General features: G+C 47.1%; 1 protein-coding gene across 2 annotated transcripts in view; it reads right to left on the bottom strand.

Moving 5' to 3' along the window:
- The window catches only part of Bcl2l14 (BCL2-like 14 (apoptosis facilitator)), a 42396-nt gene that overhangs the window by 13922 nt on the left and 16230 nt on the right, over positions 1 to 12244 (bottom strand). Inside the window, exons 1-2 of one of the 2 annotated variants that reach the window (NM_001355686.1) lie at positions 10168 to 10375; positions 741 to 1192 (exon numbers count right to left, since the gene is read on the bottom strand). In NM_001355686.1, the coding sequence (NP_001342615.1) occupies positions 741 to 1185 (445 nt within the window). In that variant the 5' untranslated portion in view covers positions 1186 to 1192; positions 10168 to 10375. Of the gene's footprint in view, positions 1 to 740; positions 1193 to 10167; positions 10376 to 12244 lie in introns of those variants that run through there. The other variant, NM_025778.3, reaches the window with a different exon arrangement.

Genomic DNA, 12244 nt, shown 5'->3' with positions numbered 1-12244 from the left:
CATGCTTTTCTTTCTGAATGCTGAGGACGGCAGGTATGAGCCAGTGTGTTCAACTGAAAACCTATCTGCTTCTATCTCTTTGCCTGAGTGTCTTTCTTTCCTTCTTTCCTTCCTACCTTCCTTCCTTTATTCTTTCCCTCCCTCCCTCCCTCCCTTCTTCCTTCCCTCTTCATCCCTGTTACTCCTCTCATGCCTCTTCCCACTGCCCCCTCTCTTTTCTCTTCTCTCCCTTCTCCTTCCTTCCCTTTCTCTTTCTCCCTCTTTCCATTGTTTGTTTATTTGTTGTTTAAGACAGGGTCTCATGTAGCCCAGGTTGGCATTCATCTCACTATATAGCCAAGGCTGGCCATGAACCCTTGAAAGTCCTGCCTCCATCATCTGGCTCTTCTCTTTGGTCTTTCCATCAACCGGAAGAAGTAGGAGAGGGTGTGACTCTCCAGTATATGGGTGTAAACACAGTACCCAGGCTCCCCAGAGGTGAACTGGCCCAGGAAGAGGCAAAGCCTCTGCCCTGGCTAAGGTGCCTTCTCTCTCAAAGCAAGCTTCTTTACCATCACAGAGCCAGAAAACCCCTACTGCCACCATCCCCTCCCACCCTTCCCTCCTTGGGGAAAGTGGGTGGTTACGGCGGAAATTAAAGAAGTGGAAAGGCCTCTATCTTCAGCAGGTAAGAGGAGGCCAGCCTCTTGGCACACACAAGGAAGGAGAGTGGTGCTAGGCAGAGCTGTTCACAAGCCTACCTTCACTCTCCAGGCGCTGCTCCACACTGCTCAGAGACCTGGGCCAGTGCTGGTTGTGGAAGCCACTCTGCCGCTCTACCGGGAAGGGGCCCTGAGGACCCTGAGCTCGGATCTCCTTTGGGGAGCTCGGCAGGCCTTCCTCCTTCTCGGCCACCCTGAAGAGTGTTCTCCAAGAAGACTTCTTCTTGCCCAAGCTGATGTTCTTTTCGCTGGAGGGGGAACCTCTGCAAGGCAATGATACCTGTGTCCAGGAATCAGTTGACCAAGTCCCCAGGGCTTTCTGGGACAGACTCCTTGTTCTGGAGAGCTTGGGCGAGAAGACAGCCGGGGTGTTCTTGAAGACATGGTGTCTGGCGTAGAAGGCCAGGATTTTGAACTCTATGCTGTTTGGATCATCATCCTCCAGGGGAATGTCTTCCAGGTCATACACACTGGTGCTGCACATGCTGGGTCTGGAACGACAGAGGGCAAAGGTGCTTAGCGTGGGGGAGGGGGGCATTTGCTTTGCAGGTTAAGAGAAAGCATGGGGGAGACCTGGGAGAGCATCTTTTGGCTCTGAGATCACATTGTTAGGATAGGCAGGAGTAACCAGTGTCAGAAGAGCCTGGGGTACTTAACAAGTTGGAGGCCAGCTTAGGGTTATACTGGGACGGGGGGGGGCAGGGGGGGGGAGACAGAAGCATACACAAGCCAGGTAATGACAGACTACGGGCTCTAACGGAGGGGAAGATAGCTGGGTGTGGGGAGGCAGGGGGAAAGTCCGCTTCATATGGAACAGGTGAAGGCAACAGAAAGACAGGGGATGTGCTTTATCTTTAAAACTTCATGGCCAGTTGCCTGGAGGTGGTGGCACACACCTTTAATCCCATCACTTGAGAGGCAGAGGCAGGCAAGTCTCTGTGAGTTTGAGGACAGTCTGGTCTACAAAGCTAGTTCTAGGGCAGCCAAGGCTACATAGAGAAACTTTGTCTTGGGAAAACAAAACTCAACCCATCAAACAAATAAAAACCAAGAACCATGCTGGGGAAGTGGTGGTGCACGCCTTTAATCTCAGCATTTGGGAGGCAGAGGCAGGTGGATTTCTGAGTTCAAGGCCACCCTGGTCTACAGAGTGAGTTCCAGGACAGTCAGGGCTACACAGACAAAACCTGTCTCAAAAAACAAACAAACAAACAAAAATTCAAAAACCAAAGCAAAGCAAACTAATGAACCAAACAAACCAAAAAACTGCATGGGCAGAGAACTTATGAAGACATGCTTGAAGTTTGCTGAGAATGGTACAACACAGGTATCTGATGGCCAGGGCTTGTGTCATGTAGCCCAGGCTGGCCCCAAACTCAATAATTTGGAATCATTCAGAGAAAATAAGTGAAAAGGCAGGTGTAGACACACACACGTATACATACATATGCACACACATATGTTTACATACACTTTTATTATTATTGTTGCTGTTATTAATTATTTAATGTGTATGTGCCTACACATGCCACATGTGGAGGTCTATGGTTCAGTTCTCTTTCCACCACGTGGGTTCTGGGGATGACTCTCAGGTTGGGAGGTTTGTGCATCAAGCACTTGCTGAGCTGCCTTACCAGCCTCATAGCTACCACTTTCGAGTAAGGTATTGAGCAAAGACCTTCTACACTCACAATACTCCATACCCTGTGGGTGTTGTAATTCCTAGTCAGTCCACAGAAATCTCAGGGTCAGATATGGAATGCTGTTTTCCATAGGGCACAAACTAGTTACTGTTGTAGGTAAGCTTCGGATTCGAATTCGGATTAGAAGACCCTTAGACCTGAAGCACAAGCTGTTTGACAATACAGCCTCAGCTGAATTTTGAATGGAAGGATAAATGGAAGGCCAGGCTTTCTTGCATCTGAGATGAAAAGGGAGAGAAGGCCTTGGTGCTCAGCAAAGCAAACTCTCTGCCAAGGCGGAGATTCTCTGGCAGGGAACCAAAAAGGGGTAATTCTAGGATAACTTCAACAAAGAAAATGGTGCAGCGTCCACTCCTTCTGCCCATATGGTTATTTGGAGGAAATGAAGATGATCGAACCACTTCTGCCCATTTCCAGGCTTGGGGTGTTATTCCTAAAGGAATTATGTGATCATGTTCTCCCATAGGAACATGGAAGAGCTCCCTACAACGCCCATTACTGCCTTTCAATATCATAACGTAAATAAATAACGGGACCTCTTACTCAGTGACAGCTTACTCCGAGAGCCAATTACAGGAAACAAGCCATGCAAGCTGAGGCAGAAGGTACCTCAGAAGGCAGAGAGGAGAGGCTAAGTGCACCACAGCCTCTGCAGAGGGAGCAGAGACCCCTCAGACTGGTCTAAAGACATGTCACAGATTGTGAGTGTAGAAGATAATGCACGGGTGGCATGTATGTGCACATACACACTATACAATAATAATATATGTGAATATATAAATATATGTATGTGTATATGCATGTATATAAAATGAAAGTTATACCAGGCACGGTAGCTTATGATCAACACTAGGCAGAAAGATTGCAAGTTCAGGTCAGCGACTATCTTATTCTTCTTTTGTCATGTGCACATCAATTGCTGACAAGAACATGTCTTGAAAACAGGTCATCAGGTGACATACTGCAAACTGTATACTGATGCATGCTAAGAGGGTTATCAGACCAGTTGCTGATATGATCTCAAGGAACAATCCTTATACTTTGTATTTGACCATGGTTGGCCAGAACATTACTGTGTAGCGTGGGACTGTATAACTTTCCCTGCCTCTGTCCTTGGTGGGGGTCTTAGCTAAGCTTCCTTCTCTTGCTGGTCCTGTTTTGTTTTTGGCCTGAGAGCTGAAGATACTGTAATCATGATGGAGCTAAAGTGCTCTTAGTGTAATCCACTGGCACATTCCTCTTTTCCCTTCCACTGTGCTCTCCCATACCAGGGCCAACCTATAGAAGGACAGGATAGCATCAGACAGGGATTTAAGCAGTGGGACATGGTTCAGACAGGCAGACTGGACTCGAGTGTGGGACTTGTGATCATGGTCTGACAGCTCCAAACTCACATTACCATTGGGCGATTCAATCTCTTTGGTCCTTGTTTTCTACATAAACTGAGATTCACATGTCAAGGATCTAGCTCAGTGACAACACACTTACCTAACACACACAAGGACCTGGGTTCCCAGCACCATAAGAAAATAAACAAGCAAACCTCCTCTTGTCTAGACCGAGAATGTTCTCTAACTCCCCTACCTTGGCTTTGATGTTCGAAGAAAGGATAGGACTCCAGCATCTTCGCAGGGTGACTGCTTCCTGATTCTACGTGGCTTCATTTAGAAGAGGCTTGAGCCTCTGAGGAACAGCTTCATGGCCAGGCTCAGGGCTGAGCTAGGCAAATTCTAGTGGAATTTGTAGCTGGGAGCTACAGGGTGGTTAGGCCAAAAGTGAAGTGACGAAATGGGAGAAGGGGCTTCCCCAAGGCAGCGACGGGCAGTCTTGTAAAACCCAGCACCTGCTACACACACAGTCGTATTTATACAAGGATGAGTGGGTGTGAACAAGCAGTCTGGGAGCGCAGTGTGAAGGGGCACCATGGCCAGCCTCTTCCCTTCCTTTCTGTTTCTTCATATTCCTGGCCAGTTCCTATGCTTTGACCTTCTGTTTCTCCTGAACTGCTTCAGCTGCACACTCGTTACGCCTGAAGTCTAGGGTTCTACTGGGAGCCGCTAAGCTGACTGCAGGACACACTTCTTCTGGCTTATTGATGTTCATCCTTTGCTTATCAAGCCCATCTGCCCAGTGTTTCCTACACAGCCCTTCCCACAGGTCACTAGCTCCTCCCACTCACCCAGCCGGTCCCTCACCTCTATCCCCCATCCCTTCACAATGTTCCCTGCTGCTTCAGCTCCTCTGTTCTCTTCAGAGCACCATCCTGTCTCACTTGGACTATACTGAGATCTTCTCCTCTCTCCAACCAGGTCCCCCCCCCCAGTAGCCAAACGATCTCCTAAAAAATAGACAGCTTGGGGCTGGAGAGATGCCTCAGCAGTTAAGAGCACTGACTGCTCTTCCAGAGGTCTTGAGTTCTATTCCCAGCAACCACATGGCGGCTCACGGCCATCTGTAATGAGATCTGATGCCCTCTTCTAGTGTGTGTCTGAAGACAGTGATAGTGTACCATATACATAAAATAAATGAATAAATCTTAAAAAAAGGGCATCTTAGGGCCTGCCTAGATGGCTCAGTTGCAAAATCACTACATTACAAGCTAAACATTGTGAGTTGGATCCCTAGAATCCTCAGAGAAGCCAGGCTTGGCGTACATATGTAGGCTGTGACAGGATACAAGGTGGAAATCGGAGGATCACTGAAAGACGATCATCAAAATAAGTCAGGACAGGAACTCAAGCAGGTCAGGAACCTGGAGGCAGAAGCTAATGCCGAGGCCACGGTAGGTACAGGCTTGCTCCTCATGGCTTGCTCAGCTTGCTTTCTTACAGAACCCAGGACTGCCAGTCCAGGATGGCACCACTCACAATGGATTGGGCCCTCCCCTATTAATTACTAATTTTAAAATGCCCTACGGGCTTGCCTACAGCCCAGGCTTATGGAGGCATTTTCTCAATTGAGACTCCTTCCTCTCTGATGACTGTAGCTGGTGTCAAGTTGACATAAAACAAGCCAGTGCAATGACTCATGGGTCAAGTGGCCTGGCAGAAGAATAAGAGAGATCCTGCCTCAAAACAAGGTGGAAGAAGGGAACTCCCCAAAGTTGTTCTCTGCCCCCCAATTGTGTTGCAGTGGTATGTATACCCCAAACTCATCCCCAGAGTATGACTTAAAACCTGAATATATCAATACACAATGCCTATCTCTAAAGCTGGGATGAGCATTCTGTGCCATTTGCTGTGACTAAAATGACAAAAACCTATGATGTGATTTAAAAAATCAGATCTGTAGATCTATTTAAAGAACTTATCGCTCTTGCAGAGGATCTGGGTTCCACACGGTGGCTCTCAACCATCTGTACTGCTGGTTACAGAGAATCTAATGCTCTCTACCATACCCTGTGGGCTCCTGTTTATATGTGGTGCATATAAACTTATACGCTCACACACATACACATGAGGAAAAAACAGTTTTCATAGATTTTAATCTGATCCAAGCCTCTAGATCTAACACCATTTTATAGAGTATAGGAGGCAGAGGAACGACCTAATGATCATGAAGATGCAGTGATCTAAACTCAGGGTGTGGCTAACCCCGATACAGATGAGCCTGTGATTCTACCTACTCAGGAGGCTGAGGCAGGAGAATTGCAAGTTTGAGGCCAAGCACCGCTACATCGTAAGACTTGGTCTCAGAAAGAAATAATGAGGCGATGGCCATTTTTCTTAACAGATGGCGATCATGTGCACATACAAACACATACGGAGGTCAAGGAGAGTATTACAGACTAGAAGACACATAAACACATTCCTCCCATGCAGCAAGCGCTTGCTTTAGATCTGAGTTCAAACCCACTCTCCTTGTAAGAGGCAGATGCTCCGAGACAGTCAGGGAGGTCTGCATAAGACATGTGCTTTACCTGGCACTGAATTGTACCTCTAAGAGTATTTGCTGTGTATGCAAATAAGAGCTTACACCGCGTAAGGATATGATAGCTAATCTTCATTGTCACCTGACTGGATTTAGAACCACCTAGGAGACAGGCATCTGGGCAGGTCTGTGAGGGCTTTAACGGAGGAAGGGACACCTGTCCTGAATGTGGGTGGCAGCATCCCAGGGACTGGGAAAGGGAAGAGAGTGAGTTAGCCTGGCATTCATCTCTCTGCTTCCCAACAGGAGCCCCAGGGTGATCAGCCACTGGAAGCTCCTGCCACCACAGCCACAGCCACTCTCGCTGCTTAGCCTTCCATAAGTGTGAGTCCAGATAAACTCCCTGTAAGCGGTAAGCTGCTTCTGTCAAGTATATTGTCATGGCAACAAGGGTAACTGATACAGATACCAAGAGTAGAGCTTTCTAAGCGGAGCTTTGCCTGATAGTTTGTGGGTGCACACCAGATACAAGTGAATGGATGAATGAATGAATGAATGAATGAATGCCAGGTCAAACACAAGGCATCTGGTGGATTATGAATTTGAGCAGTTTTTGATAGATTATAAGTAAATGTTACTAAATCTATGTCCCAAATTTTACAAATTGAACTCTTTTAAATCTAGAATTCAAATGCAACTGGGTGTTTTGTATTTGCTAAATCTGACAACAACACTAATAAAAGATGCTGCTGAGAAGTCCTGAGACCTAATGGCTGAAAGGTTGGGTCTGTGGAAACTGAGACAAGCAAAAGAATCAGTCAGAAAATGTGTCTGAAGTAAGTGAGACGGAGACTCAGGCAAGACTGAGCTCAGACTACTCAGGGAAGGGTTCTGGAAGCTTCCTTTTAAACTGGGTGGTTTGGGTCAGGTGTGATGGGTCACACAGTCAATCCCAATACTAGCCCCTAGCTCCTGAGTTAGATGACCTCCTTTGGGAAGCAGAGGAAGGGGTAGGGGCAGGTAGATCTCTGAGCTTTCAAGGCCAGCTTGGTGTCATAGAGGTACCTGCCCCTGCCCCATCTAAAACTGTTAATAAAAACCAAACTTGGGCAGCCCAGGACAGGCAGTGGGCGGGACACTCTTGTCCCATAATTGCTTCATCTGAGGACAAGTTTGGAGCTCTGTGCTTCCATGAGAGATGTTCACAAAACCCAAAGATCTCAGTGCATCATAGAGAGCGGGTGTAGGCTTTCCAACGGCAGCTGTGCATCTAAGCTTCCGGGGAGAGGAAGGAAGGATCTGGCTTCTCCAAGAAACAGGTTCCTTAAATGGCTGATTCAGGAGCCTCATCAGAAACGGTAGGGGGGGTGGGGGGGAGTGGGGGAGGGTGGATAGAGGTGGGGGGTGTGGCACTGAGCTGAAGAGAGAGCTTGGTGTCCTTCCACTTTGTAAAAGGAGAGACTTTTATCTAGCCAGTTAAGACAGGTCCTGGGTTCAAGCAGAAGAAAGGTGATTGTCAGGGAAGATGGCAGCAGACAGACAGATGGAAGACAGGGTTCTGTGGCAGGAGCTGGGAACTCAGGTGGGCAAATGGAGCCAGAAAAATGTGAATGAGTGTCCTCAGCCGCTGGCTGAGGGCAGTCCCAGAGTGTAAGGCCAGAGGCTGAAGCAGGACTAGCTTGAGGCTAGCCTTTGCTGTAGGGAAAGGAAAATGTTGAGAGAGCATTTGAATATGAATACACTGTATAAATACTTGGGATTCTGAAAGAATAGATAAAATGACCTTAATTAAGGGAGAACTACTACGGAGCTGAGATCTTGGTCTTATTTGAAAGCAGCAAGAGAATTTATCACAATTGCTGCTGTCTGTTCACAGGGGTTCCTAGTGACCTTTCTACTTAACAGGGCAGCGGCTCTCAACTTGTGGGTTGTGTGCCCTTTGGGGGGTTAATTGACCCTCTCACAGGGGTTGCCTAAGGCCACAGGAAAGCACAGCTATTTGCATTATGGCTCTTTTTTTTTTTTTTTTTTTGGTTTTTCAAGACAGGGTTTCTCTGTATAGCCCTAGCTGTCCTGGAACTCACTCTGCAGACCAGGCTGGCCTTGAACTCAGAAATCCGCCTGCCTCTGCCTCCCCAGTGCTGGGATTAAAGCGTGCGCCACCACGCCCGGCTGCATTATGGTTCTTAAAAGTAACAAGATCGTAGTTTTAAAGTAGCAGTGAAAATAATTTTATGTTTGGATGGGGGGTCACCACAACATGAGGAACTGTACTAAAGGATCGAAGCATTAGGAAGGTTGAGAACCACTGCAATAGAAGGTACCCCAATTTCTGGACGGTAGAAATATAAATGGTAAATTTAGTGTTGGCGGCAGTCCTAAGGGACTCTTCAGAGGTCTAAATGTTAATTCGGGAATTCAGGGGCTCATTGTCTCTCTCACCCCACTACAGTTTTCTTCCTGGTCACGTCCCACTCTCATAGGTAAACACGCAGCTTCACTGGACTCTCTCCCCTTCCAGAGAGTTCCCTGAAGCGTCCTCTGAAAGGCAGGTGCTTGGTGTGTGGTGTTCTGGGAAGACCAGACTGCAAGGGCCACCCAGACCCTTGCTGAGTGAGTGGCAGTCACATTGAGAAGTTTTCTAGTCTGTGGACTCCTGGTCTGTGCTGGAAGAGGTGAGATTTCACTTCCCTTCCCCAGGCAGGTGGGTGAGCCCTTAGACAAAGCAGCTCCCTGAGAGGCCAGCAGAGTCTAGTGTCTGTCTGGGTTCAGTTGCAGTTGTAACCTCACCTGGCTTGCCGCACATCTGCTCGTCTTGGAGACAAGAGCTAGGGAATGTAACTGAACTTACAGGTCCTCTTAGGGAGCCTAGACTCAGCCACAAAGCTCCATTATGCCTGGTGACCTTGAGCCTCACCTTCAGCATCCTGGGTCCCTTTTGTCAGGGGGACTCTGTCTATGCGTCTCCCTCTCCCACTTTCTCCAGACCACTAAGTGTCTCTGGTCTTTCTGCCTTTTCTGTCATGTCCAAGGATAAGACAATTCTTTAGTTCTGAAGGTGAAAAAAATACACAAAATGCCTTAATTTCTCACGACAGAAGCTAAACACAGAGGTAATACCTTCAGCCTGTGTCTCTCACAGAAGACAGAAGCTCTGACTGGGGAAATGGGGGCAGAGACCTCAGGGAGAAGAGAGTTTTCCCTCTCCTTAGAGCATCTACGGGACTTGGCTGAGCACCCACGTTTCTACAGAGTGCTCATGTCTTCAGGTTCAACCAATGGGGGAGATCCCATACTGGACCCCAGCCCTGCTCCAAGCCAATCATTTCCGCTGGCTCTGACCAGCTCTCCTGCCACTATCACTATATACCTTGTCATATTTCCACCAGGAGAGAAAAGAGCACGCTTAAAAAAACCAGTCAGCCACAGATTCTTTACCATCTAAACACCTCTGGATAAAGAGAAATAGAATGAGAAGACTTTGTTGGGTGTGGTGGCCATGCACGCCTTTAATCCCAACACTGCTGGAGGCAGAGGCAGGGGGATCTCTGCTTTCGAGGCCAGCCTGGTCTACAGAGCAAGTTTCAGGACAGCCAGGGAGGGCTACATAAGAGAGAGAAACCCTGTCTCAAACAAAAACAAAAACAAAAACAAACAGAAAACAGAGAAGGAAGAAAAGGAGAGGAAGGGAGAAGAGGAGAGGGAGGGGGAGAGACCACTCCTCATAACCTGTCTTGCCCGTTCTTGGAAAGCCCAGTGAACTAGCTTCGCTCACATGTTTGTTAGCAGGGGCCCCTAGCTCCTGAGTTCAATGGCCTCCTTTGGTAAATGCAACCTAGATGCCAGTCCCAGAGGGCGTAGAGACAGAGATTGCTGTCCCCTGCTGTTGTTACCTGATCTGCAGGTTTTCAGCCGGTTTCCTCTGGCTTCAGGTCAGGTCTCAGGTGGCTATTTGTACACCAGTGTCCCTGAATGTGCAACTGAGAGGAAACCTTCCACAGGTCTTGGCTTCTCACGACACAGCTCAGTGGCTGGAAGCTCCCAGGCACAGGCTTCTCAGGTTTGGGACCACATCTGAGGCTTAAGAAAGGAAGCCACTTCCTCATTAAGCTCCGCCTCCAGCTCTTTAACTGAAGGAGAGGCTGCCCTTTGCTCGAGTAATTTGACTCGAAAAGCACTTAGATATCCTTCACCAAACACTTTCACTGCCACCGGGCACAAACAGGTGGAGCTGTCTTGATGGCTCCCTGCTTTGCATTTTATCTGTGTTTTCCCGACCAGCCAATCCGTGGCAGGTACATAAAAAATGTCCATTGCTCCTATTCCTTATTCAAGGTACACTGTTACTTGCGCACATTTTCGTAAAAGCACGTACAGTATGGTGTGACTGTCCTTTCTCTCTAGCGTTCTTCCCCCTCCCGTTAGTCCCTTTTGTTCCTCTGGATGGTTTTACTTCTACTTTCATGTCACATGGACATCGTTATGGTTGAAAAAAAAATCTGCTGTCTGTACCTACCACTTTTATCTATCTGTCCATTCCTCTGTTGGTGCACACCTTAGGTCGGTTCCATCATTAGGACTGTGAGCAGTGCCCTAATAGGCATCAAAGGGCAAGTGATTATGTGATGTGTTGACTTTGAGAGTCATTTGAGTAAATGCCAAGAGTGGCGACGGCTGAGTCACCCAGTTGGTCTACTTTAGCTTTTTGAGAAACCTCCATGAGTTCTTCCATGGAAGCCTTTATGCTGATTCCCACAGTGGGGGACTAATCTAATATTCCTATCAGCAGGGCATCCGAACTCCGCTTTCTTCACATACTAGCCAGTATCTGTTATGTTTTCTTTTCTTTCAAAAAATATTGGGAGATTTTGTTTAATTTTATTTTCCATTTGTTTTCTTAATGACTATCATTCTGACTGGAGTGAGGAGTAATTTATATCTTTACTGGCCACTTTATTTCATCTTTTGAAAGTTATTAATTTGGTTGGTCCACTTATTGTGGTATATAATTTCTTGTTACACACACACACACACACACACACACAACCAATCATCTGTATTGCTGACAAAGATTTTCTCTCATTCTGTGTGCCATCTGCCCCATCCATGAACCGTTTCTTTACTGTGTAGAAGCTTCGTCATTTCATGATGTCCTACCTGTCAGTGGTTGACATTGTTTTCTGAGCAACTGGAGTTCTGTTCTGAAAGGCCAGGGTGCTTTTCCTGGTTTCTCTTCTAACAGTTTCATGACTCACATTAGCGACTTGGATTCATTTGGAACTGAGGTTTTCACAGAACGAGATAAGGATCCAGTTTCATTCTTCCACGCGTGGAAAAGCCAGTTTCCCTGGCACTGTTTGTTGAAGATGCTATCTTTTCTCCAATGTGTATTTTTGGCATCTTTGTAAAACATCAGATGTCGGTAGCTGAGTGGACCTATACCTGCATCTCCTACTCCATTTGATTGATTTGCATATCGGTTCTGTGTTAGTATTTTGTTGTTTTGGTACTATGGTTCTACAGGATAACTTGAAATCCGGCATAGTGATGCCTCCAAGGTCCAAGGTCCTTTTTTTGGGGGGTGGGGGGGTGGGGTTTGAGACAGGGTTTCTCTGTGTAGCCCTGGCTGTCCTGGAACTCAGTCTGTAGACCAGGCTGGCCTCGAACTCAGAAATTTGCCTGCCTCTGCCTCCCAAATTCTGGGATTAAAGGCGTGCACCACCACGCCTGGCCTCAAAGTTCCTTTGATTAGGTATTATTTAGCTATCTGGGTGTCTCTGTACTTCTATGTGCATCTTAAGATTCTTTTTTTCTATTGTGAGAATCATACTGGGATTTTGATGGAGAACATATTAAATTAGAAGTTTTTAATGGCAATAGTAGCCATTCTCTCAATAAATTTTCTAGTATGGGGCCCTTTCTATCTCCTAGTATCCTTTTCAATTTATTTTTTGGATGGTTTAAAGCTTT

The sequence above is a fragment of the Mus musculus genome, chromosome 6, assembly GCF_000001635.26.
Source record: "Mus musculus strain C57BL/6J chromosome 6, GRCm38.p6 C57BL/6J".
NCBI lineage: Eukaryota > Metazoa > Chordata > Mammalia > Rodentia > Muridae > Mus > Mus musculus.
Note: the sequence above shows the minus strand (reverse complement) of the source record. Positions and strands in the feature narration are given on the sequence as shown.